Source organism: Cyrtonyx montezumae, unplaced genomic scaffold (genome assembly GCF_038088225.1).
Source record: "Cyrtonyx montezumae isolate F1298 unplaced genomic scaffold, pur_monq_1.0 scaffold_17, whole genome shotgun sequence".
NCBI lineage: Eukaryota > Metazoa > Chordata > Aves > Galliformes > Odontophoridae > Cyrtonyx > Cyrtonyx montezumae.
In genome coordinates, this window is record NW_027071903.1 from 24240241 (window position 1) to 24263902 (window position 23662).

At 35.4% G+C, this 23662-nt stretch overlaps 1 protein-coding gene across 1 annotated transcript in view; it reads right to left on the bottom strand.

Annotated features, from left to right (window-relative positions):
* Positions 1-23662, bottom strand: part of UNC13C (unc-13 homolog C) — a 121338-nt gene that overhangs the window by 16960 nt on the left and 80716 nt on the right. The window contains exons 18-27 of the mRNA XM_065733860.1: positions 19220-19346; positions 18214-18310; positions 17661-17804; positions 17268-17345; positions 14635-14712; positions 8496-8584; positions 6616-6765; positions 3614-3737; positions 1713-1769; positions 512-592 (exon numbers count right to left, since the gene is read on the bottom strand). Of these exons, the coding sequence (XP_065589932.1) occupies positions 512-592; positions 1713-1769; positions 3614-3737; positions 6616-6765; positions 8496-8584; positions 14635-14712; positions 17268-17345; positions 17661-17804; positions 18214-18310; positions 19220-19346 (1025 nt within the window). The remainder of the gene's footprint in view (positions 1-511; positions 593-1712; positions 1770-3613; positions 3738-6615; positions 6766-8495; positions 8585-14634; positions 14713-17267; positions 17346-17660; positions 17805-18213; positions 18311-19219; positions 19347-23662) is intronic.

Consider the following 23662-nt stretch of genomic DNA (forward strand, 5'->3'; position numbering starts at 1 on the left):
GCCAAAATAAGCTGGGATCTTAAAAGTAAGTCACACCAACAAATGAAACATGCAGACACAAGTACATAACATCAAGGATGTGGAAATCAATGCTGCAGTCTCAAATGTCACATTGAATAGTATTTTTATGTAGTATATTTCCTACACATTCATTGCTCTTACAAAAAAAAAAAAAACAAACAACCACAAAACTAGAATGATATTATGAATGAAAATTATCTCTTAGTTCAGATAATAAGATAGTAGAAATAGTTAAGTCAATTTGAGATAATTGAGGCCAGATTTTTGATAATTGCTAAGGTTGTTTTTTTTTTCCAAAATGCTTTACACTTCACATAAAAGGTTACCCGTTTATTATGCTCTCTCCCAAACATTAATATAAACAATCTATTAATTTTTGGTTGAACAATTTTTATAGCTTTTGCTGCAATCAGGCTACCAGGCTTCTGCTTTCAAGTCACTGTGAAGAACTTAAAATTATATGGAACAAAAAAAATATGTGAAGCTGTACCTTTATAGTAGCTAGTGCTACTTCCATTATTGCACACTGCCTCAGGGTCAGGCTTTTGGCATCGTCTCGAATCACATGGTCCTGAAAATGAGTTAAGAATGTATCAGATTATGAAAGAAAGACAGCACTGTGGTCTAACTTTGGAAAAGCAGAACTTTCAAATACTCCCCAAACTCTTAATCTTAACAGGGATTAATTCAACTAACTTCAGAATTATTTTAGAACAAATAGTAACCTAAAGCAATTGTGGTGTTCCTTGAAAACATTGACTGTAAGGAAAAAGATCCAATTCCTAATATTTAGTACCTGTGTCACTTTCTTTAATTACTAGAATATATTTCTGTGTTATGTGAGACAAATGAACAGATACATTTTAAGTTCAGAAAATTATATTGGATGTTACTGAAACAATTCATTGTATTAAAGAACTTGATACTTTAACTAATGTTGGTTAATGCCCCCACAGAAATAATAATGATGTGAAAAGGAATGTTTCTAGAACAAGTTTAATAGAGTCATAAAAGTAACTACATTCCTGTGAACTTTATCTAATATAAGCATCCAATGACTACTTAAGCTACATTTTTAGTCTGCTAACAAACTCAGTCATTATTTATAGAAGCACAATTTTCTACATTTAATGTTAATTTTGAAATGAAATTGGAAAAATTGATTAGTAAACAACTGACCTTAGTAACAAACATCTACGGTTTCCATGAAATAACAATATGGACTTCAGTGATGTGGTGCTGATGAGTTTATTGCAGAGGTGTAAGTAAGTCATTTTTTAATACCTATTTTCAATAATATGCAGAACAAATTTACAAGTAGTTCTATCTTAGCTTTATTTTTTTCCAGAACTGCTTCCAGAGGGGAACAGGGAGAACAGATCTCATAATTTATTATTCTGTGATATTTAATGCATATAAGCCCTAGTTCTGCAGTATAGGAATGGTATCATCTTGACTCAGCTAGTGATCACTTTATCACATAGGCATATTGTCATTTATTTTTAATCTGTTTGTATAGGGCTGTAAAATCATTACTCATCTATGAGCAGTTACTGCCACGTTCTAGTTTATTACAGTGAATAAAAGAAGTAGGAATTTTGGCCTCAGAGTGACCAATATTCCATCCTGTTCTCAATTAGAGCAAGCCCTTTACTGCTTCATTTGGCTACATTACCTTGAGTTTTCATTACCTTGAGTTTTGAGAGCTGTCCAAGATCTTTAGCAGCACTGAATATCATCTGGGGCCCCTGCAGTAACATTGAAAATTCAGGAAGCAGAATCAGTACAGTGTAGTTGCTTTGTATGTCCACATATCTTATTTTCTGCTAGGACATTAGCCAAAATCACGTCTTTGCAAGCTAAATGAAAACTTAAATTAAACAAAACATATTTAAATGTTATTGATAAGGAAAGTGGTTGGATGCCTTCAGCAAGGTACTTGATAAAAATATTGTCAGTTCTGATAGCAGTTTCTTGCACTTTTGTGTGCTATCTAATTTTGTGTCTAATATTTTTAAGCCAAGGCTGAGATTATTTTTTGCAATGTGTCAGTGTCAACATGTCCTTAAGTACAATGTGAATATGAATAATCTCAGAGGGAAGTGAACAGACTGAAGTAGCTGCAAAAGCTTAACTTGTTGTCCAGAGTGAAATCCTTAGCTGTGTAACACATAAGATAATGATCAAGTGTTATGCCACAGCTACTTTTTAAAGGCACTGTACTGTTAGGAATTTAAACCTGTAGTTTTTTCAAAGCCAAATCCTGGTCTGATACCAAAAGACAATGACTAGCTCTTTGTGTGAAATAAACAGTATCCTACTATAATTTTATGATCACACTTTTATCACAGATACTCCAAGAAATATAATTGATAGTGCAGTTACTCGGCAGCTCAGTAAGATATAGCTCTGAAAATCTAGATTTCAGGAGAACAAAATAGATGCAAATTACCTGATTGTAATACAAAGCAATTTTTCATTAGTATTTTTTTGTTCTGAAAAGTTTGTTTCCAGATCTTATCGTGCTGTACATATGCAACGTAGGACTACAACTGTAGAGCTACATCTCAAATGTTTACTATTCATTAGTAGGGAGAATGGTAAGGTAAATGAGATAGATAATTAAAAAATAAACTCTAGTTTCTGAATGCCCTTCACTGTCAGAGAAAGGTAATATTGAAGGCTGCAAAAGGAAAATCTCTTTTACAGTATCCTACTTTTCATCAGTTTTGTTTAATTATGTATCCAGTTGTAACTAGAATTAGCAAAATAAATGGAACAGTCTGTTTCTTCACTACCCCTCCCATGTTCTGTGGTTGGGAAGTCCAAGCACAGTATAGTAAAGTATCAGCTTGCTAAAGAAGCTGTTCTGAAATGGGATGTAACTAGTATCAGAAGCTACTGCGTAGTGTGATTCATCAGGGAAGACAAGAGGTAGTCATAGATTGCAGAAGATAATCAGAAATGTGTATTCAGTTGGCAGTGGGAGGTTATTTTTGCTGTTGCTAGCAGACAAATAGTTTTTAAATAGAGATCAACATTCAAACTGTTCAGGGGAAATATTCCTGAAAATGTTGTTTTCTAATCCTAACTAACGAATCCATCCCGTTACCCGAGTGGCCTTAGATGGGTAATTCTGTATTCTTGGCCACCAGTAACATCAAATCCGAACCACACCGGTCTATGATTCATTGTATAACAACTGGTGCTGCATAAAGCAAATAAACAATATTTGAACTCCTATTTGAAGATGTTACCAATTTTAAACACCATAAATTATGTAAGTAAATGGATTTTGCACCAGAATTTTGGAAAAGCAAGTCCAAAATGTCTGAAATATAAAATGGACATAGCTGCTGAAAGAGAGCCTGTTTCTGATTGATTATGCACATATAATAAATATTAACAAATTCAGCAAATGGAGGTCTGGGTGGGGTGGTAGAATTAGCTCTACTCTAGAATTTCTAAAAGCTCATATTTCATTTCTACCTTAGCGTGATCTTCCCATGTTCTGTTAGATTTCCCTTCTTCCTTTCAGCAATTTGATTTCATACCAGTTTATCAGAACCCTTTGTCCACAACATGCACTTACAGTTTGGTCTGTCAGTGGTGGAAGTACAATTTGTTTTTCTATTCTGTTCAAGACTATCTTCCATAGCTCTTTTAAAACCCGTTTCAGAACTGTCTTCTCACAGATTTTTGCAGAGAGGCTTAAACTGGAACAAAAGAAAGAAAACATCAAAAAACAGCATTAAGACTTCAGAAGTGCTGTGTCACTAGAACTTCAGATTAACTGCCATCATGGTTAAACTTCTCTGTACCAACAATTATTACTCAATAGTTCAGATACTTCACAATTTTATAAGTAAATATTTTTGTTAAATAGGTTTTCCGATTAGAAAACCGTGTAAATCCTTTTTATTACTTCATATATTACCAGTGTGTATTGACTGAAAATGCACACATGCGATGTCACATGAGATTTGATGGGTATGAAATGATTTAACACCTCTAAAGCTCTAGCTTTTAGTTCTAATATGTCATATTATACCCTGAAGTACAAAAGAAATAAAGGCCTTTTCTGTTGTTCTGTGCACATTGTCTGATGTGGGACCAGGTGTCAGTTTCTGATACAAACTGAGAGCTACTATTTGGAAGCATTAATTTCTACATATCAGCATACCGGTGCAATCATACTATCTATTACTAAGATGGACAAGCTAAGATTTTAGAGGCTTTGCATCTATCTCTTTCAGACTGTATTCTTAAACGATGATGTGTGTATCATCATGAATATTTTCCTCAATAAAGTGCAGCAGTTCATAGGCAAACATTATTTGAGAGCTATACAATGCAAATAGAGGGGAATTATCACAGAATTATTTCTGATCTATTCACACTAAAAAAGATTACTGTGCAGTCATATAAATCAAATCAGCAAATCAGTAACATAAATATGCCAAACCTGTATTTCCAACATCTGTTTCCTAACACATAATTAATTAAAAGAATTAAGAAATAACTAAAACCTGAATCATATTAATAAATGTTTATAATCTTATTGTATATACGTATTGTACATATGTATTATTGCATATAACCCTCTTGCAGCACATAACCCTTCAGTAAATTAACTTGTAGAATGATGTAGGCTGCCAAAAGCAAAAAGCTAACATATAAATATATCAGCTACATTTTTTTTACCAGGTTAGAAAACTGTGCTGCACTGAACAGTATTACAAAAATAGTCAACTCTTATCATAAATGCTTTAAATTAAAGTGCTTGCCCATTGCCAACAGGCAATAAAATCCACATAACTTGCAAAGCCCTCAAAAAATGAAACCTGGAAGAAATAAACCCCCAAAGGCAAATCTGAACCTCTTTCAATTTTCTCTCCACCCTTTGTGCTTATGGTCCCCTTTAGACTTTGGCTATGCTTATATACAGTTGGGAGCTATGATTTTTGGTCATAATTGTAGGATAGCAACCACATTTGCCTGTGTTTAGCAACATTATGTTAAGTAGTAACCTGGACAGAGAAAAGTCAATTCTAAATGTGTTTTATTCAGCTCTTACTAGTAACCCAGAGACGTATTTTGTAATTCCAGTCACTGGCTTCAGGATAGAGCCTTACAAGTCACAGAAACAGTGTTGTTGTTTTTTTTTTAAACTAACTCTACAGTGCAGAAAATAATAAACACTCCTTGCTACCGTATGTTCTGTTAACAGAGCAAAAAACTTGCAGTGCTTGTCAGGGAAAAAAAAAAAGTTCAGAAATGAGAGCGCAGAGCCTAGGAAGAAACAGACACCAGAGGCTGCAAGGAATACTCAACCTATTCTGATGCCTCAGTCTCACCAGACAGGGACAGTCTCAGCAGGCAACCCACAAAGAAAGGCTTTTTACCTCTCTTAATGGCTCCTGGAAGCCAGTAGCCTCCTTGAGTCCATACTCTGCTCAGCACCTTCCTCAAATCTCAGCACAACTCCAACTTTAATATTGCTTCTATCCAACTAACTCCTCCTGGTTATGCTTCTTACTCTACCTTTAAGCAATAAAGATAATCCCTCCTCAGCAAGCCTTTTTCTACCTTCACTTTGAAAATGTCTGCCTTGGAGAAATAAAAAGAACCAAAGTGTTAAAAAGGTAACTAATATATGGTAAAAGTTAACACATACATGTGCAACTCAGGATCTGAAGCTCAGGATCAATGTCATGCTGCTTGGTGTCAAGGCCACTGCTGTTTCACAAAAGCCAGTAATGACAAAGAATCACAGAATTTTAGGGGCTGGGAAGGGACCTCTGGAGATCCACCAGTCCAACCTGTCTGTTAAAGCAGGTTACACAGGAAAGCATCCAGGTGGATTTTGTGTCAGAGGAGACTCCACAACCTCTCCGGGCAGCCTGTTCCAGTGCCCTGTAAATCTCTCAGTAAAGAGGCTTTTCCTCATTTTTATGTGGAACTTCCTATGCTCCAGCTTGTATCTATTATGATCAGGGACAGCAAGGTGCTTACAGACAGCACAAACACCTTTTTGAACAGCTAATGTTGCTACTGGACAGAGGAGAGGAGACATGCTTACTCTCAGGGCCAAATAGAGTTTGTAGCACTATCTGAAAATCTAGTTCTTTACTCAGTGAAAAAATATAAAAATTAAACTGTTCTGTAAATTCTGTGTGAATCTTTAAATGGTGCATAAGTTTTCAACATTGTGGAAGTGCTTATAAATAAGCAGGGGACACTGTGTGTCAGCCTAGTTCACATACCAAGAAATTTGGATATAGGGAATGAATATAGTATATTCAGCACAATTTTCTTTATACAACTGCTCACGGAGCACACATCCCACACTAGCTCTGTTATACTGCCTCAAAACATGACAAGAAATAGAAAGACTGCTTATGGAAAAGATTCTTAGTGTAAATAAGCACATTAAGTGTAATATCCTGTACACATGTGAACACTTCAAATATTAGAAATACTGCAAACAGTTTCTAGGTATTATGCAGGCTTTAGGTTAAGGCCAAGTACACATCCTTGACTCCAGCATCACATTTCTAACATGCCATACACATAGTAGTGTATCACACTTACGTTTTGTCCAGGAAATCCATGAGAGGCCGAAGTACAATCTCTGCATCAATGGCTGCACTGTTCTTATTGGCCGCTGCTGTCCCATTTCCTCTCATTTGATTGAGTTCAGAGCTCATCTGTCTTACACAATCTTCTATAATAGGTTGGAAACTGTAGGATAAAGGGAAAAAAAAAAGAATGAAAGAATTCTGGGAGAGAAGACAAGATTGTACCCTACTTTAGGGAAGCTGCATTAGCAGGGAGGTTGGACTAGATGATCTCCAAAGATTCCTTCCAGCTCCTATGGTTCTGTGTTTTAGCTTTTGCATCAGGTTCTTCATTAAGAATCTTTTTTCAGCAATGAAAATGAATCTTTTCCCAAATATGCCACTTTAGGTGCTACAGACTGAAAGTATCACCTCCTGTGCTTAATGTAATCAGTGCAACTACTGTTTTGATTTGTTTTTCATTTCATTTCTGTCATAGTTTTCATGCCCCTCTGGTGAGCTTAAGCAGTTATTTTCTGGAAGTGATAGATGTATTAGAATCTGCAGTGTAGGATATGGTAGACTACAAGCTGGCAACAACAGCAGGAAAAGGGGACCAGAAATTATTTCTTATTTTGTGGCTAATGTGAAACAGGCACTGATATTTTTCTTGGGGACAAATATAAAATTTCTGTTGATTTTGCACTACTTGGCTCACTTGGATATTTTCCTGGGTTTCACACAGTCAGTATTAGCAGAAGCTTTACTTCTCTGCAGTGCCTTGGCACAGCGAAAACATTTCAACTGTTTAAAATCATCTTCCACCAAAAAAAAAACCATCAACCAAAACCAAAAACAGAATATTTAGAAGTTGATACCGACACCTCTTGAAGGAATCTTTTCTACTTCAAGGTGTATGTGAACAAGTTGTTACTCCCCAAGTTGGATCTCTTCAGCTTATGTGCAAATCGTTCAGTTTCAGTTTCCTAATTAACATGCTAGATAAATCTGGATTACATTCTTGTATCACTGTTGTTATACAGGCTTCAGTCAATACATTCATCAGTGCAGAACAACAGTTATTCAGAATCAGCAGTTCAGAGGCAGAATGAGACCACTGCACACATAGTAATTTGTTTTAGAATTAGTTTGCAAACAGAACTGCAAAACTGAGGCAATAAATATACCAAGCTTTTAAATGTGAAAAGATAAATGGCAAAGATTAACTGTAAAGCTGCTATTGAAGCTGCTCATGTAAATACTTGGGACCAGTCTCCCTAATAAAAGCAGACTTTGCTTAACGAGTACCACTGCAGCATTAATCCCTCTTTCTTAGACACCTTTCTAATTTGAGGCAGAAATAACCTGCAATTTCTCATAGCAGAGACACACTACTGATGCAAGACCACGCTCATTCAGGAGTTCACTGCACAATGATTTATAAAAGATTTTGGGAGTAAGACTCTACAGACAATTTTTGCAGAGCCATGGGTCTGCCCAATTACACTGAGCATTCGGAGCAGGCTCAACACAGGAAGATACCTTTGCTTTCCACAAAACATGCAGAATAAGTTTTCACACGCAGGGGATAACATAAACATGGTCAGAGAGAAGAGTTTAACATAACATCAGGCAAGAGCAAACCAGACATTTTAGTTTTCTAAAAAGCAGAACAAAAGTTCAGAGCCTCACCTCTGTAACATATTTGTGCCCAAAAGTCGTTTTCAGTTTTCTTTGCAGAGAGATTACTGCTCTATGTGTCAGTGTCTAATGCACACACACAGACTCACACACAAATGCACATTACTTCGTCAGAGCAGGAGGAAGCTGTATCTCAGGAGGCACAAAGAGCCACCGAGAAAGGCTTTTGAACAGAAATATATGTCTAAGATTTGAAGTAAAATAAGTGATTACCTTGTGGCATATGTTACACTGAGTTCATCCAATACATTGCTGAGTTTTGCTTGAAGTTCTTTTAGAACAGTACTAGCTTCTTGATCCAACTGAAAAGAGATAAGTAATGTCAGATTTTTCATATAAAACGTCTGGGGCTTTCTGTTAAGTTGACACACTTGGAATAATATGCAATGGTATACTGCACTATGGAAAACCAAATATGGAAACACCTGTTACAACTCAGGATTATTTGATAAACCTATAAAAAATTCAGCTGCCAATTAAAGGAAAATGTTTGATTGTAGCACTGAAAGGATTATATTGTTGGAGTTCAGAACAGTGCCACTGAATGATGACTTTCTGTGAGATGGTGCAAGTTGAGGCAGCATAGAATTACCACCGTCAGGTCAGTGGTATTTACCAAGCACATCTAAAGAATAATGAATGAAGAATTAATGCTTGTGTTAATTTTGGTGGGTTTTTCATTTTTTAATTTTTACATGTGTGTATATTTTAACACTGCCATTATTAATTAATCTTGTGATTTCCTTGGAAGATGTTTCCATTTTTCCATTAACGCAATATGAATGTAGAACAGCTTGCACTGGAAAGGATGGCTTGAAGACTATCCATGCCGCTTAGATTGACATAGTACGAAGGAAGGGGATCTGCTGTATTTCAGTATTTCTATTTCTAAAAGCCATTACGACATACATAATTCAAGCTCAGCGCAACACGTTCTGATGTACAGGGAGAGCAGCTCCTGTATCTTTGATACAGGTTTTCTAAACGTAGGAAAAGAGAAAATGCAGGGACAAAATGTAATTTTACATTTACAAGGGTGAGGATCCATGCATGTATATTTAATCAAAAAGGTACACAGTTAATATTGATCAGCAGCTTGATTTTTTGCTATGCATTCTTTTCCAAATTAAAACAAATGACATCCTTCTCCTTGAGCTTTTAAGAAAATAGTTAGAGACCATTGTAGGATACGATTATGACCATCAGAATCAACAGCTGAATATAAATTAATAGCTGATGCTCCTTGTCTTTGAGCTACCTATATTTCAATATTGGAGGGAGGGTAATTTTCAGCTATAATCCTCAAATTCTAGGCTCAGTTTTGTGTCAGATATTTTCAGACAAATTCAAAGGAAATTTTGCATTTGGAATACATAAACACGCCTGTATTTGCATTTTCATATCTTTCAACTGCATGAGTGTTCAGTGCTTTTTCTTCATCTGATGCTTCAGAGAGTGCTTCAGAGTGCTGTGCTTTAATAGGTCAGCATTTTTAATCGCACTTCAGCCACAGGGGAAGCTGTGCCACAGCACATTGGATGGCTTACATAAGAGTACACAGGAATTCTAAGGCAAAACAAAGAGAGCACACACAAATCCTGAAACACTCCCAAAGATGTACTGCGTTCTAGTCTCAGGATATTCTTTCCCTCCTTAAAGATTACTTGTGGTTTAAAAGCTTAGAAAATCTGACTTTTCCATTACAGTTTGACACAAATCTGAAATAGATGAACAGTGTAATTAGCATGCAGCCTTTGGGAAATATACGGTCATGCGTAGCACTTTTCTAATCCGAGATGCTGCTATCTTAACTCTGTGAGCACTTAGTGATTTTGTTTTTATTTATTTTGCATGTTCATTATTAGATGTGCTGTTGCTTCTCCATTTCATGTCTTACTGAATTTCCCTGGTAGATAAACTGAGACAGTTCAGACGCTCAAAGTGATCGCTTTCCATCATATGAAAAGCAGAGATTAAAAAACTAATTTTATGCAGATGTCTGTATTAGTTAGCAAAGTTAGAGTTTACCAACAACGGCACCGTTTTTTCCTGGAAATGCAGATCACGGGGGAATTGTGCCATCCCCTTGGAAGGATGTGCATGGAAAACAAACTGAAGAACTCCACTGGAATGTTTACACATTTAACAAAAAACAGAACACAGAAGCATTCACATTGAACATGGTATGCTTCAGAGAAAACACAGAATACTGTGCAGGCAGAGGTCTCAGAATTTCTTATCATGTTATGCAGAAACTAGAGAATCTTCTTGTTAGTAGGACTACAAATGTAGGTACTTCCTATCAGAGGTTGTTGTGAAACCCCAAAAGTGCACTTGACCTGGAATTTGATGTAGTTGATTCAACATTAGAAGGATCAGTTACTAATATCAGATTGTGAACAAAGCATGCATTATAGAAAGGTGCATGCAGATGCTTTAAGTGAGCTCAGAAATGGCACCAACAGGTTTGAGAGCACGGCTAGAGGCAGCTGGCAGCACATCCAGCCTTGGGTATACACATGCTCATGCTTATTAGTGTAGCATTGTAGGGAGGAGTGGAATATAAAGAGTATGCAGGCTGACTGTCTAGGCGATGAATATCTGGTGGTACTGTAATGACTAAGAATATTTTAGCAATATTTCTAAGTGCTATTATTAATATTGTTTAACTACACAATGATATGATAACTTGATTGATACACCAGAAGTAAAATATGCACTTTTCCTTTACTTTTCCAGGTGTCCTATGTGTGCCAATGAGTTCCTTGGGCAAATCAGAGTCCTTGACTAGCATCATCCAAATACACGTCAGCTTCGAGCCACATTTACACCTGTATGATGGAGCTGACATAGGATCTATTAAGATGACTCTATACTGTGAAGGTCTTTGAGGAGTACACTGCTGGTAAAGATGAGCCTTATGGAATGGATGAGCCTTGGAATGGCCTTATACAGTGGGAATAAGATGCAGCAGCTTTTGGTGCTACTGTACATCACACATTGTTTATGGATTCTTTCACATGCAGAAAGTGCTACTGTTTCCCTGTTAAATAACATATAAAGCTGCAGTTCACAGCCTATCTACACTGCAAAAATGACAATGCTGACAGCAGAAAATCACAAACATCTCAAAAAGGACTTTCTTGGTATGTGCTTTTGAAGGATATAGTGTTTTAGCAATGATGTGAAAAGCTCCTGCATAGTTCACTGGATTTGCTTGTTCTCAGGGCAGCGTGTGGGAAATGCACAGAGATGTGCAAACGATTTAGCTTAAAGAAGCTGACATGCTGCAAAACTTATGCAGGTTGACATCACAACACTTATTACTGGAGACAGTTACACATAGCTATTACTATGTAAAACTAGTATGAGGCAAAGTCATTTATCCAAGGCTTGCCAGTAAACAAGTTCTGAGCTTTGTTGCCTACTAACGCTATCTAACTAGAAAGTAACGATGAAAACTACCATCTGTCTCACGTGCTGATCTGCTGTGAGATTACTCCAGATCTGATAGTTCAGGGTTACTATGGGAAGGGAATTCTGTGAGAATTTGTGAAAAATTGAATTCTTCATACTAGTTTTTATTAGTAGTGAGCTAAGAAACAGAGTCAGCTGCAGAAATATGAGCCAAAGTCAGATGATGAATGTTAGGTCTAATCTCCCCCTAACCCTACCCCCTAGTTTGCAATCAACAAGAAGGAAAGAATAAAAGGGAGGCAAAATACAATGCTGATCTTTGCCTGAAATTATCTCGTAATGGGGATGTAGATGAAGTATCTGCAGTATTTGGGACTTTTATTCTTGAAGCCTTATGTGCTCCCATAGAGTCTGATAAATAATGATTAAAAAAACAGCCAAATAACAACAACAAACAACCTGAATATTTTCTCAGGAAAGGAAAAACAAACTGAATAGGTAATTGCTGAGGGAAAAATGTGTGTAAATAATATTCCGTAACTAACTTAAGAATTGAAAGAGAAGACCATTTATCTTACTTTCCTGTGTTGCATTTGCAATTCATGGCATGAATGTGCAGTCTAGTCTTAAAATATGAGGCTGCTCCAACAGTAATGTCTCCTATTTATTTCCATGAAAACTAAAACAGATACAAGGAGCACGATAACACTATTCGATAGAACAAGTTCTGTTCTCGGCCATGATTTCTTTTTAACATAGCCACCACCAGGAGCTATGCATTTTTGTCAGCTATGAATAAGGGCCAGCATGGTCCACTCTCACTGTTGCTATGACTGAAACGCACCACCAAAACCTGAAGAGTACTTTCAATGAACAGCTGAAAATATTAAAAAATGTTTGTATACCAGTGGCTCCAATCACTGTTCAGAACTGTGAATTGTTATTATTATTATTTACAAATACTGTAAATGAGTTATAGTTCTCATGAGTTTGACTGCTTTCTATATAAGGTGTTAGATTGAGCTATTCGCTGCTGTAATTTAATGCGCAGAAGATCTTGTTAACTTCAAATTTTGTACAGCTTCCAAAGGAAATTACAGATGTGCAAGTTATTTTTGCCTGTGCTAAATGGAACCTTTCCAATTTGAATTCCATTTGACTGCATTTGTCTGTGTTTTCATGGGTTGAATAGCTTGCTTATGCTTTCCTAACGAGTCTAACTGGTTACCTCCATTCAGAAAAGTTCTACATAAAGTAGTTACAAATGGAGAATTGGCAGGTATTTATCAGATCTGGCAGTTCAGTGGTTCTTTTTGTCTGTAACAGGCCTCATTCTCATCCTTTCTCCAGCATGACCACCCAGCTGACTGTCCCAGGAACAGTGAATTGGACACTTAGCAACTATTCTGCCTGAATCAATCCTTTGTGGTTCTGGGCCGCTGTCATCTAAGCAAATATTTTGATGTAACACTGTTAAACATAACTTGCTTTCCTTTCAAGTTGATTTTTTTTTGTTTTTTGCTGTTTTGTAAATAAAAAACCTACTTGCTATAACTCCTGTGTCTACACTCTGCTATAATTGGTATATTCTTTATCTAAGTAATGCTTTTTACCAAGATGGGTTTCAGCGCTTTGAAAAGATGTCAGTTTCTTCATAAGCTTTCAAAACAAGTAGTTAAAAACAGTAATGCATTTGTGACTACCAACTGCATGCACGTGAGCATATCTATGGAAGATGAATTCAAAATTAGACTGAGATTTTCATAATTTCAAAATGTTTTCTGCCACATTAGTCAAGCAAACATGATTTTATTTAAATAAATACATACGGCGCCTTTTTAACTGTTTACATAGCAGAGCAGCAGTGGGCTGGGGAGGCATTTGTTTCCTTGGGTTTTGTGCTGTTCAACTAAAATGAACCAAACCTACAGCTAGGCTTTCAAAGTCAATCCTGTCATTACTGAAATGGTAATAATTTGGAAAAGATTTCTTTAGTGTTTATTCTGATTAGCCAAAAATAATTCTTTACAGGTGTAGAACTGCAATTCTTACTCATCCATGTGATCATTTGACATGAGAGCTAACGGCTAAGATTAGTAAAATAGTGAAACACACCTCTGTGCCATTTTACCATTGAGTGGACTTGAGACACTTCAGAGTCTCCTTACGTATAAAAGGAGATAAAGCTAAGCATATTCTGGACTGTTGAATAGCAGCTCTTGCTGAAATAAGCATCTAACCTTGGATACAAGTAAGCCCTTGGAGATAGCTAGGAGAGCACTTAAAAGTATGTTTTATAGCTTTTTAGAAATTTGAACAACTTCACACTATCTGCCTAGTAAAACATTTCAGTGTACTGAGACAAGTGAATGCCCAAGCATAGCTCTTTTTGATTTTAGTTGATAGGGAATTACACAAATGCATCAATGAAGATTAGTAGGAAATGTGACTGTTCTTAGTTTTGGAAAATATGGTCAGGAATAATAAAAGATGCTTACTATCACAAACCTCATAAGAGAATCTCTCTCCTTCTTTCTTCTGCTCAGTGGATTGCAAGTTAAAGGCATTAGACAAAGACATGACACATTACAGACAAAGCACAAGGCACATATTCTGCAAAATATTCAGATACGGGCAGAACATACTGCTACATAAAAAAGCAAATTATGATCCAATACAAACATTAAGTAAAGCTGGCACTACACACTACAACACAAAACACCCACTGCTGACAGACCTTTACAGATCATTAGCATGTTTCTGTGAAATAGTACTGCGTTTTTCTGGCATTAGGACATCAAACAGTTTTCATATATACTGTTTTCTAAATGTTTCTTTTCTTCACAAGCAGAAGCAAAGTTTGTTGCTGAATTGAAAACATGGTGCTAATGATCTCTAAGGAACTTCGAATGAATAATGAAAAGTTACCACTCACCTCCTTCCCTCCCATAGACTCAAACATTTTCTCAAGCTGCACTCGTAACTGTTGGATGTTGTTCATCAAGATACAGGGCTAAAAAACAAACAAACAAAACAAGCATAAAGGATCTGTTTTCCTTGTCATCTGCTGCTTCCTCTCCCCGCTTTGTTTCACACTTCTTGCCCAGTGAATACACCCAACTCCTAACAGTGACTGCCCAATATGCCTTTAAGAAAATGTTGCTCCTCAGTAGACTGAATCCCTTCCCCCAAGCAGCCGGGCAGCTTTTAGGTCCCAGTGTTTCATCAATTGCTTTCAATTAACTACAATTAATCAAGAAGTGCATTATTATCTATTTGAGAAGAGATGCAATAATGGCCAAAGTACTTTGTGAGTGAAGATAATATATGAGAGGAGAGGGAGTTACAGATTACTTTGTAGTCTTTGCAGAAAACTATGACAGCACTGTAACTCAGAAAATGGCTGATGCTCAAGTATATGAATAAACCAACAGGCATTACTCCCAACAACAGAATATTATTCCAGAAGTGTACTATTTTTCTTGGTCCAAAAATCTGTGAATAGGCAATACAATTTAGTAAACATTTTTGTCTAAAAATATTGCTGCTTAACCTAATTAAGGAATAACAAAATCAAAGCAGAAAATACAGCAACTGCTTAATAATTATAAGCTAAACAGTAAAGAGCAGATGAGATTAAGCACCTTATTACAAAATCATAATTACAAAACAATGACCTCAATATATTTTTTATTCAGATGACATTATAGGCAAGTTTGGAATTGTGTGGGAGGAGCAAGACGACAGCACTAGTTAAAACAGTTCTGCTTGGTCAGGGACAGCATGTTCTAGTGCTTAATTCAGATAAGTGAGACACTGAAGTAATATCAACAATATAATAATAGCTAATAGCATGTTTCAGGGTAGTGCTGAAACGTGGTGGGATTGTATTTGGTATGGAAAAAGTCAGTAACAAAATTTTGCTTTAACTACTTCTGCAGTTATGCTCAGAGAAACTCAGGGTCGTAAGCCCTTATCAAATGAAGTAAAAAGAGACATCTTATCTAACTTTACCTCACATTACTGCTTCTCAGTAAAACATACTGTTTGCCCTCCACCAAAAAACAGTTAGTGGTGTAAAATGGTTGAAAAATGGCCTCTTTCCAGACTCCTCAGAAATCCACAAACCCCACTTCTAGTTACTTATCTAGCTTCTGTTCATTTAAGATGACGAAAATTGCATGTCTCTCCTTAGCCATATCTTCCTCTCTGTCATACTCATTATCCTAGAAACAATCTACAATATAAATCAGTGATTATTATTTCTGATGAGAGAAAAAACAACTGAACAAAATGTCAGGGTTCTTTTGTTCAAAGCAAATGGAAATGTCTTTGGCAATATAGAGAAGCTATGAGGTAAATACCTCGTGATGAGGCATTTTAAACATTTTCTTTCTGGCTAGCTAAAGGTGGCTCACTCAGAGCCTAAACTCACCTTAGCTTAATGCAAAATATCTATTTCTGTTGGTAAATAACCAAATTGGAGCTCAAAAAACTGATTTTTTACTTCAATATTTTATGTCCTTCAGAATACCCTTTGCAGCAAATTAGAGGAATCAGGCAGACAGATGCGACAACTTGCAAAAGAGAACAGTGACTCCCATACATAAAAATCAGGTTTGTTTGTAAACTCTGACAGGAGATGGGAGACGAGGGGATATTTTTACATTATACACTTTACAAAAAAAGCCTTTGGTATGCTTTAATCTGAACAGTTGATGAGTACGTGTTACAGTGCATAGTAAAAACAGTAAAAAGTGCTGATTAGAAATATTGTGCCAAAATCTAATCATAATTACAAGAGGTATTTCTTTTAATCTCTTCTGTGAAATCAAATGCAGAAGATGGACTTTTAATATAACTAAGCTGACTGGATCAAATGATCCTTTATTAAGCTAAAAGTGAGTGTTTCAAAAAAACAGATTCTGTTAAAAGTTATCTCCTCTAAAGGCATTTTTATAGTGCTTTATGCTTTTTTTTTTTTTTTTAAGTATTACAATACCATAAGTAGATTTTTTCCATCTAAGTCCATAGGAAAGTTTGGCATATTAGATTGATTTCAGAAATCAACTACTTTTAGAAAAATCCTATTGTACAGGCCAAAAGTCTACAGAAACAGTTTGATTCAGTGACAGAACACTATTAAAGCTCATTTCTTACAGAAAAAGGTAAATTTGATTTAATTTTAGTATCAAAATGGAAAAAGTAGAAGATACAATGTTTAGTTCAGTTTACATTAAATTTAGAGAATAGTTATGGCTCAGAGTGGTTCATCAGCCCCTTGCAGGCAGTGAGGCATCAGAATAGCATATGATTTTTTCACTGCTGCACAGGAATTAGCAGTAGCAGAAAAGTCAGAACATATTCCTTGCACAGGAAATTCTTCCAGGAGTATCATCAATAAAGAGAAGCAGGCCAATGCAGAACAAAAACTGAGATAAAGAAAGATGTCTTTTTTTCTTGGGAAACTGGAAAGAAGATATGAGACTGCATATTGATCACATTCATATTTGGAGTATAGCATCGTGTAAGGCATGAGGTAGAAACAAAACACAGCTTTGTACTCACCACATTTTCTTTGTCACAGTACGAGCTGAAGTAACTTGACATAATTGCAGCATACTGTAGCAGCACTTTGTTGATAGTCTGGGAGAAAAGAAAAAACTTTAATAAATTTCATCACGTAAAAAAAAAAAATGAACAGAATAAGTTTTTTTTAATGAATTATAGGTTTTACAGGTGCTTACATATTTTGTGTATCTTATTTACTTTAGATTTAATGTAAACTATTCTGTGAAAACGTTTTCAAGTCCTTGCAGTAAACTCTCTATATTATTCTTAATGGAATGCAGTTTTCAATAGCAGAGATTGCTTCTGTACAGTGCTGGAATTAGCATTTGAATACAATGGCAATACAATGTCACTCTCAAATTTAGAAGAGATGCATTGATTTTAATATACCTTTGCAAATCTTCTCATTAAATGAGACAGCGCTTCTGGATTAGGACACTCCAGTTTCCTGATAATCTCAAAGCTTTGATTGAGCTGTGTGAAGACGTCAACCACTGAACAAGAAAAAAGGGCATGGTCTGATGTTTGCTGAAACTAGAGAAAGAAAACATTCAAATAGTTAATACTTGTCCGAACTGTATAAACTTGATTTTCTTCTAACATTCTTTCTAGAGATGAGAAAGTATTAAAATCTTACTAGTAATACAGAGACTTTTCACCTTGATATGACTTTCAGTCCCCTTAGAAGAAAAATTCTCTTTCAAGACATCAACATCACATCAGAATTTAATAAAACTCCAGGTAGAAGGCAATGGGGAATTTAGACAGATGAAATTAGAGCAGAAATTTGTGCATAGGGTTATCATTTTATACTGTTATTGACTGTGCACCTTGGGAGGTCTTAATGAGGATACTGCAGGATCAAGTGTACTTCTTGTTTCACAACACTAATTAACTGTCTTGCCTTAGTCCTTTCTTTTTGTTTTAAAAAATATGGACCCACCCCATCTTTTTTGTCTCTTTCCAGTGCTCCATGAAGAAACTCCATTGAGACATCCTCATTTTCATCCAGCCACTGAATGACAAATGGCTCAAACCACCTGAAAATTAAGAACAGTCTTCTAAAGTAAGCATATTCCTTAAAGATTTGTCACCATGTCTTCATGTGTGTTCTAGCTGCCATTAGATACTGTGGCTACCAAAGCATATTTCAGCTTAACCACGCTGTTCTATCTGATCTTCCCCAGTGATGTAGAGTTTGCAGTGGCCATTAGAGAAATGTACTCACATTTTGCAGAGAATCATATTCATATTTATTTTACTATGTGTCTTTTCCAGTATGATTCCTTTTTAGTATTTATTTGCACATGAAAGAATGTGGAGAAAGCTTTTCTTTAATAAAATGTCAAATGTTTAATTTTTCTTCATTTTATTTAGCATTTTTTGAAGCAACGACATCCACCAAACCATTTGGGAAAATACACAGAACTTACAGAAGAATAAGAATTAATCGTATGAATTAAGATTCCACATAGAAAAGGATAGAATTGAATGTACTAATATCAGATAAAAAAGTGAAATTTAAAACTTTGAATGAGTATTAACCCAATGCAGTAAGATTCATTTTGGGAGTGTATCCCATTGGCATTGTGTCTTGATCCAGAAATATGACATTTGAAAAGTGAATGAAATAATAGAGGGATCAATAACCAATACTGCTGCTCTTCTGACGTTTCCTATTTTTTTTTTCAGGTATTTTCTGATCAAAATGTTCTGTTATCTGTGAAAATGAAAGCTGCTATAACAGGTGGATAAACTGTTATATGAAACAGCTAATAATCGTTTAGTAATTCATTTTATAAATTGAAGAACTAAAAAGGATGAAGTACGTATTTAAAATTAGTGCTATGTATATTGATATCTTCCATAAAGTTAAGCACACGTTTTGGGAGGCAAAAAACTTTGCACCAAGTCCTAACTTATGGTAGCCTTCCCTACACACTACTTACAGAGAATATTCAGGCACTGCATCCTTGAAAGCATGGAGCTCTCGCACATATTCATTATAAAACCATTTCACTTTGAAGTGCAAATTCATATAATCTGTGCTCTTGCATAACCGTTGATTTTCATGTTCTGTAATAAAAGGAGTGGAAATAAAAGCATTTAATAACATTTTAACAGTAAATAACATTATTCTGCCTCAATGCACTAGTGATACAGTACTTGCATTTTGAAGGACAATTGGATTGATTTTTTTTAGAGATACTAGCACCTGCAGTTTCTGAATACCCTTGGGAAAAACAAACCAAAGCACAAATCACTTCTAGAAATGAGCTGCTGCCAAACAGTGAGCATATATTTGCAGGAGGGCACCATTTATTGAGTTCCATTCATTTAAAGTTCAGACCTAACATATTAGAAATGAACATGAAAGTAATTCATGAGCTTTAATTTCTTCTCTATTATGGAAGGGAATGAATCACAGATCTCACAGAATGTAACTTGTAGGTGCATGTAGGTAAGAAATATATCCTGATTTCCTAATATTAACCTATGAGAAGATCAAGATGGGATTTTCCACTGTGAGTGTATGTTAGAAAGCACAAGAACATCACTGTTGGTATTCTAATTTAGATTAGAAGCCATGGATGCTTTCACACTTTCTAAAAAGTTTGCATAAGTTAACGCAAATGTGGAACAGCACAGGCTGTGTGTTTTCAGTTTGGTGATCTAGTGCTCTAGACTTAAATCCTGTAACACTTACACGAAGTGAAATAATATGATTGAATGTAATATATTGGATAAGGCCACGAGTGAAGAAAAATGCAAAGTTCATTCATGATTTAGAAGGACATGTTTACATACTACTTGACATCTCACCTCAGTATTTTTATACTTTGCTAAAGGCAATGGAAGTCGTTGGTTATTATCTGAAATAGAAAAAGCCAACTAATTGATAATTATGTTTAATTTACATTTGCTTTGATAACATGAAATACTACTGACCTTTCTGAAGGGGCTCTTTGTGTCAGAGTAAATATAATAAACTGAAAACTAAGCCCGAAAAACTTGTTCTGCTGCTACCTTGCATTTACTGCAACTGATTTGCAACTAATAAAAAGAACATGAACTAATTCTCCTTTTAAAAATATATTCTTTCACATGATGCTTCTGCATATTCTGTCTTACCTCTGCATTTGCTTGGATATTTTCATGAAAATATCTTTGAACACTTCACAAATGTAATACATTCCACTTTGAACATTTCTAGAAGATGCTCAAGCAATGCTATTCACAATTTACAGATGGGGAAGTGGGAATTTTACTAAGGGAATATACATTAAATACGAAATATCAGCATAGATCTTGTTCATAGATTTGTTAACCACAGAGCCATATTTCCTCACCAAACAAAGTAGGAAAGGAAGGCAGAATTTATTCTGAACTGTGAGAAAAAACAGACTTACAATTTTATTATTATTATTTCTTTTCTTGGCAGCAGTGGGAGTGAAATAGTCAATCCTTGACTTAACACAGACTACTTTAAATTTGATTTGACATTGACCTTTATATTACTGGAGGAGCTCTCAAAATGAGAGTCCATTTGTTCAGAGAGCTTCAGGTTTCACAGCAGGTAGGAGTGAGTTTAGGGCCAGCTGCCTAGCATCTGAAAAGGCAGAGATGTACAGTATTCTCTTGGAAAGGTAAGCTGTTTATGGAGACTTCAAGGGCATAGAACAACGTTACATAATATCTAAGAGACACAACATGTAAGATCATGAGGGATGCGTCAATCTGCCAAAAAAACAAACAAAAAAACCTAACAAATGATTTTGAAATACAGAACATTCTGTTTGTCATTTTTTCCATGCTCTGTTATACTTGAAACATTTCAAATTACTTTTGACAAGTGAACTTTGATATCTTCCTAATGTTACTGAACTGCTTTTTTTACTCCTCGTTGAAAATTTATCTTATTCAGCATTAAATACTTCTGAAAAAGTACCAGAAGAAGTGGGGGGTTTGTCATCCACAGGACAATTCAAAGATGCAAAACAGACTAAGCACAAACTTGCTCTGTTCTGTTTGCAAATAAGACAAAAAAATAAAATAAAGTACCAGTACAGCAAATAATCAACCTCAGTTTAGCTTCCACCCTTCAATATTATATCAGAGTGAAAACTGCATGCCATGAAAGCAAAACTGATTGATAAAATTCAAAGATTACTCAAAGACAAAATACTGCCATTGGAGTACACATGGTTAATATCAATTAAGAAGAAAATAAGCACTTGCTTCCAAGAACTCAAATAGTTAGAATTGTACTTTTTTTTTTTTTTTTTTTTTTTTTTTTACTGTTAGTGGAATTTTTTGTATGTTGATAGATCATGGAAGGCCTAAGGAATGCAAGCTATGAAAAGACCAGAAGAAATCATCCATTCTATCAGATAAGAGGTCCATATAAAAAATGATAAAAAACGATCAAAACTCTGGTTCTGAAATATATGACAGAAATTGCAAATACTGACATTTCAACATTGTTTCAAAGTAATTATATAATCAGTAAGTAATTACATATAAAAGGAAAATTAATGCTGACAAAGGAATTCACCTTACAATTATTAGGCTATCATAAATCTCTAAAACATGCAAAACTTATAAAAGAAATAGTGCATATATTTGTGTCTTAGAGAAACTACTACCTCATTAAATGGTATATTATAATGCTTAAGTTAGGGAGGAAATAGAAAATAGAGTTAATAAAGGCAGTTTTAACTGTATTGTATATCAATCCAGATTTGCATTTTCTATATCAATTTTAAATGCACCCTTCCATGAAGGAAACACCTGGATTTGATACACTTTTCTTTGTTTTAATCACAAGGCACTTGTGATTAAAACAAAGAAAAGTGTATACTGAGTATATAATACTACCAAAAAGTATGTAAGTATTAAGCAGTTAGTGGAAAAAAACTTCATAACTGGAAGAATCAGGCAGAAAGATAAATGCAAGACTTTAATAACAATGAGCACTGTATCTGGATCTGCCTCTATAGCAGAAGAAAAGGCAAAAACAGAGATGTTCTCTACTTGCTGCTTCAGAAATTGTACTTAAGTCATTTAAACAAGTTATTATGGAAACAAGCAGTTTTAATGGATTTATACTATCCTCCAGAAGGGTGCTGGGATGAGAGTACAATGTTTAGTTGAGATCTAATGGGCTTGCCCTTAAGGGGAAATTTACCACTGTATCTGTGTTTAAAAAAGTCAGAAAAAGTCAATAAAAGATTATTAAATAAGGCCAGAGCTTTCCTTATGAATTACATGGTACAATATACATTTATATAACCGAGTGACAACTTTAAGATGAAATAATGATGTCAGACATTCACTGCATTTTCTCCAGTATGGTCTAGTGCAATGAATGCTCTAAAATGAGAAATAAAAAAGCTTTAACTTACTATGATTACTGTAGGCTTGTACTGCATTCAAGCACCCAGTAGCACTTGTAGTTCTAATTACAGTTCAATATGTAAATCTGAAGAAAATCACTTAAGAAATGACCCAGAGATACTGTAGGTATGTCTCCAAGTGCAAGGTAGTGCCATACTGGAGGTCTCTGAGGTAGTGGCAAGTAAGATCGCACAATGATACAGCACAATATGATGTCATGAAGAAGTATTAAATTATCTCCCAGGAACAGTTCTGTTCATTTCATCTGTCTTAATTAGTGTGTCTAATTATCTTCAACAAAGTAGTGCAATTTAGTATAGCTACAGTGCTATTTAGACAAGAATTGGGGTCTTTGTGTCACTTGAAATCAATAGTCAACTGGATTGCCATACTCAAACAGCTCAGGCAGCCCTCCAGTACACAAAGAATGCAGTTAGTGTTATTGTCATCATTGCCAGTTATACTGACCAAATAGCATTTCTAACTCCCCTGATCTTCTGATCATGACATATTCAATTTAATAGATTATGTACCAAAAGAAAATTGTTAATTAACTCCAGTAGTCATCTGCTTCTCTTTGCCTTTACTCCCTGATTTCTCCATGAGCCTGCATTTGACTCTTCATTTATAAGGTCTTTGGAAGAATGAGGATAGAAGACACATTTGTTGGAAGTATGTGAATACAGAATGGGATTTACTGAAATTAAGGAGAACAGTATTTTATAGATACTTAATAGATACCTGGATGAAATCCAGCATTCTCGTGGGTACTGCCTTTCTTTCACTTCCATAACCTGCCCCTTCTTACCCTCCTCACCCCAAATCTGCTTTGCAGTCCTCGTCTAAGAGAAGGGTATATCCTGTCTTGAGGTGAAATTTCTAAATTAAGTTGGAGTGAAAGCAAATTTGAAATCTGCCACCAAATGGTGCGACCTTTCTGTAGGCAGCATTATTATTAATATTTTCTATGCTGTCACTGTGCTTGGAATCTACTC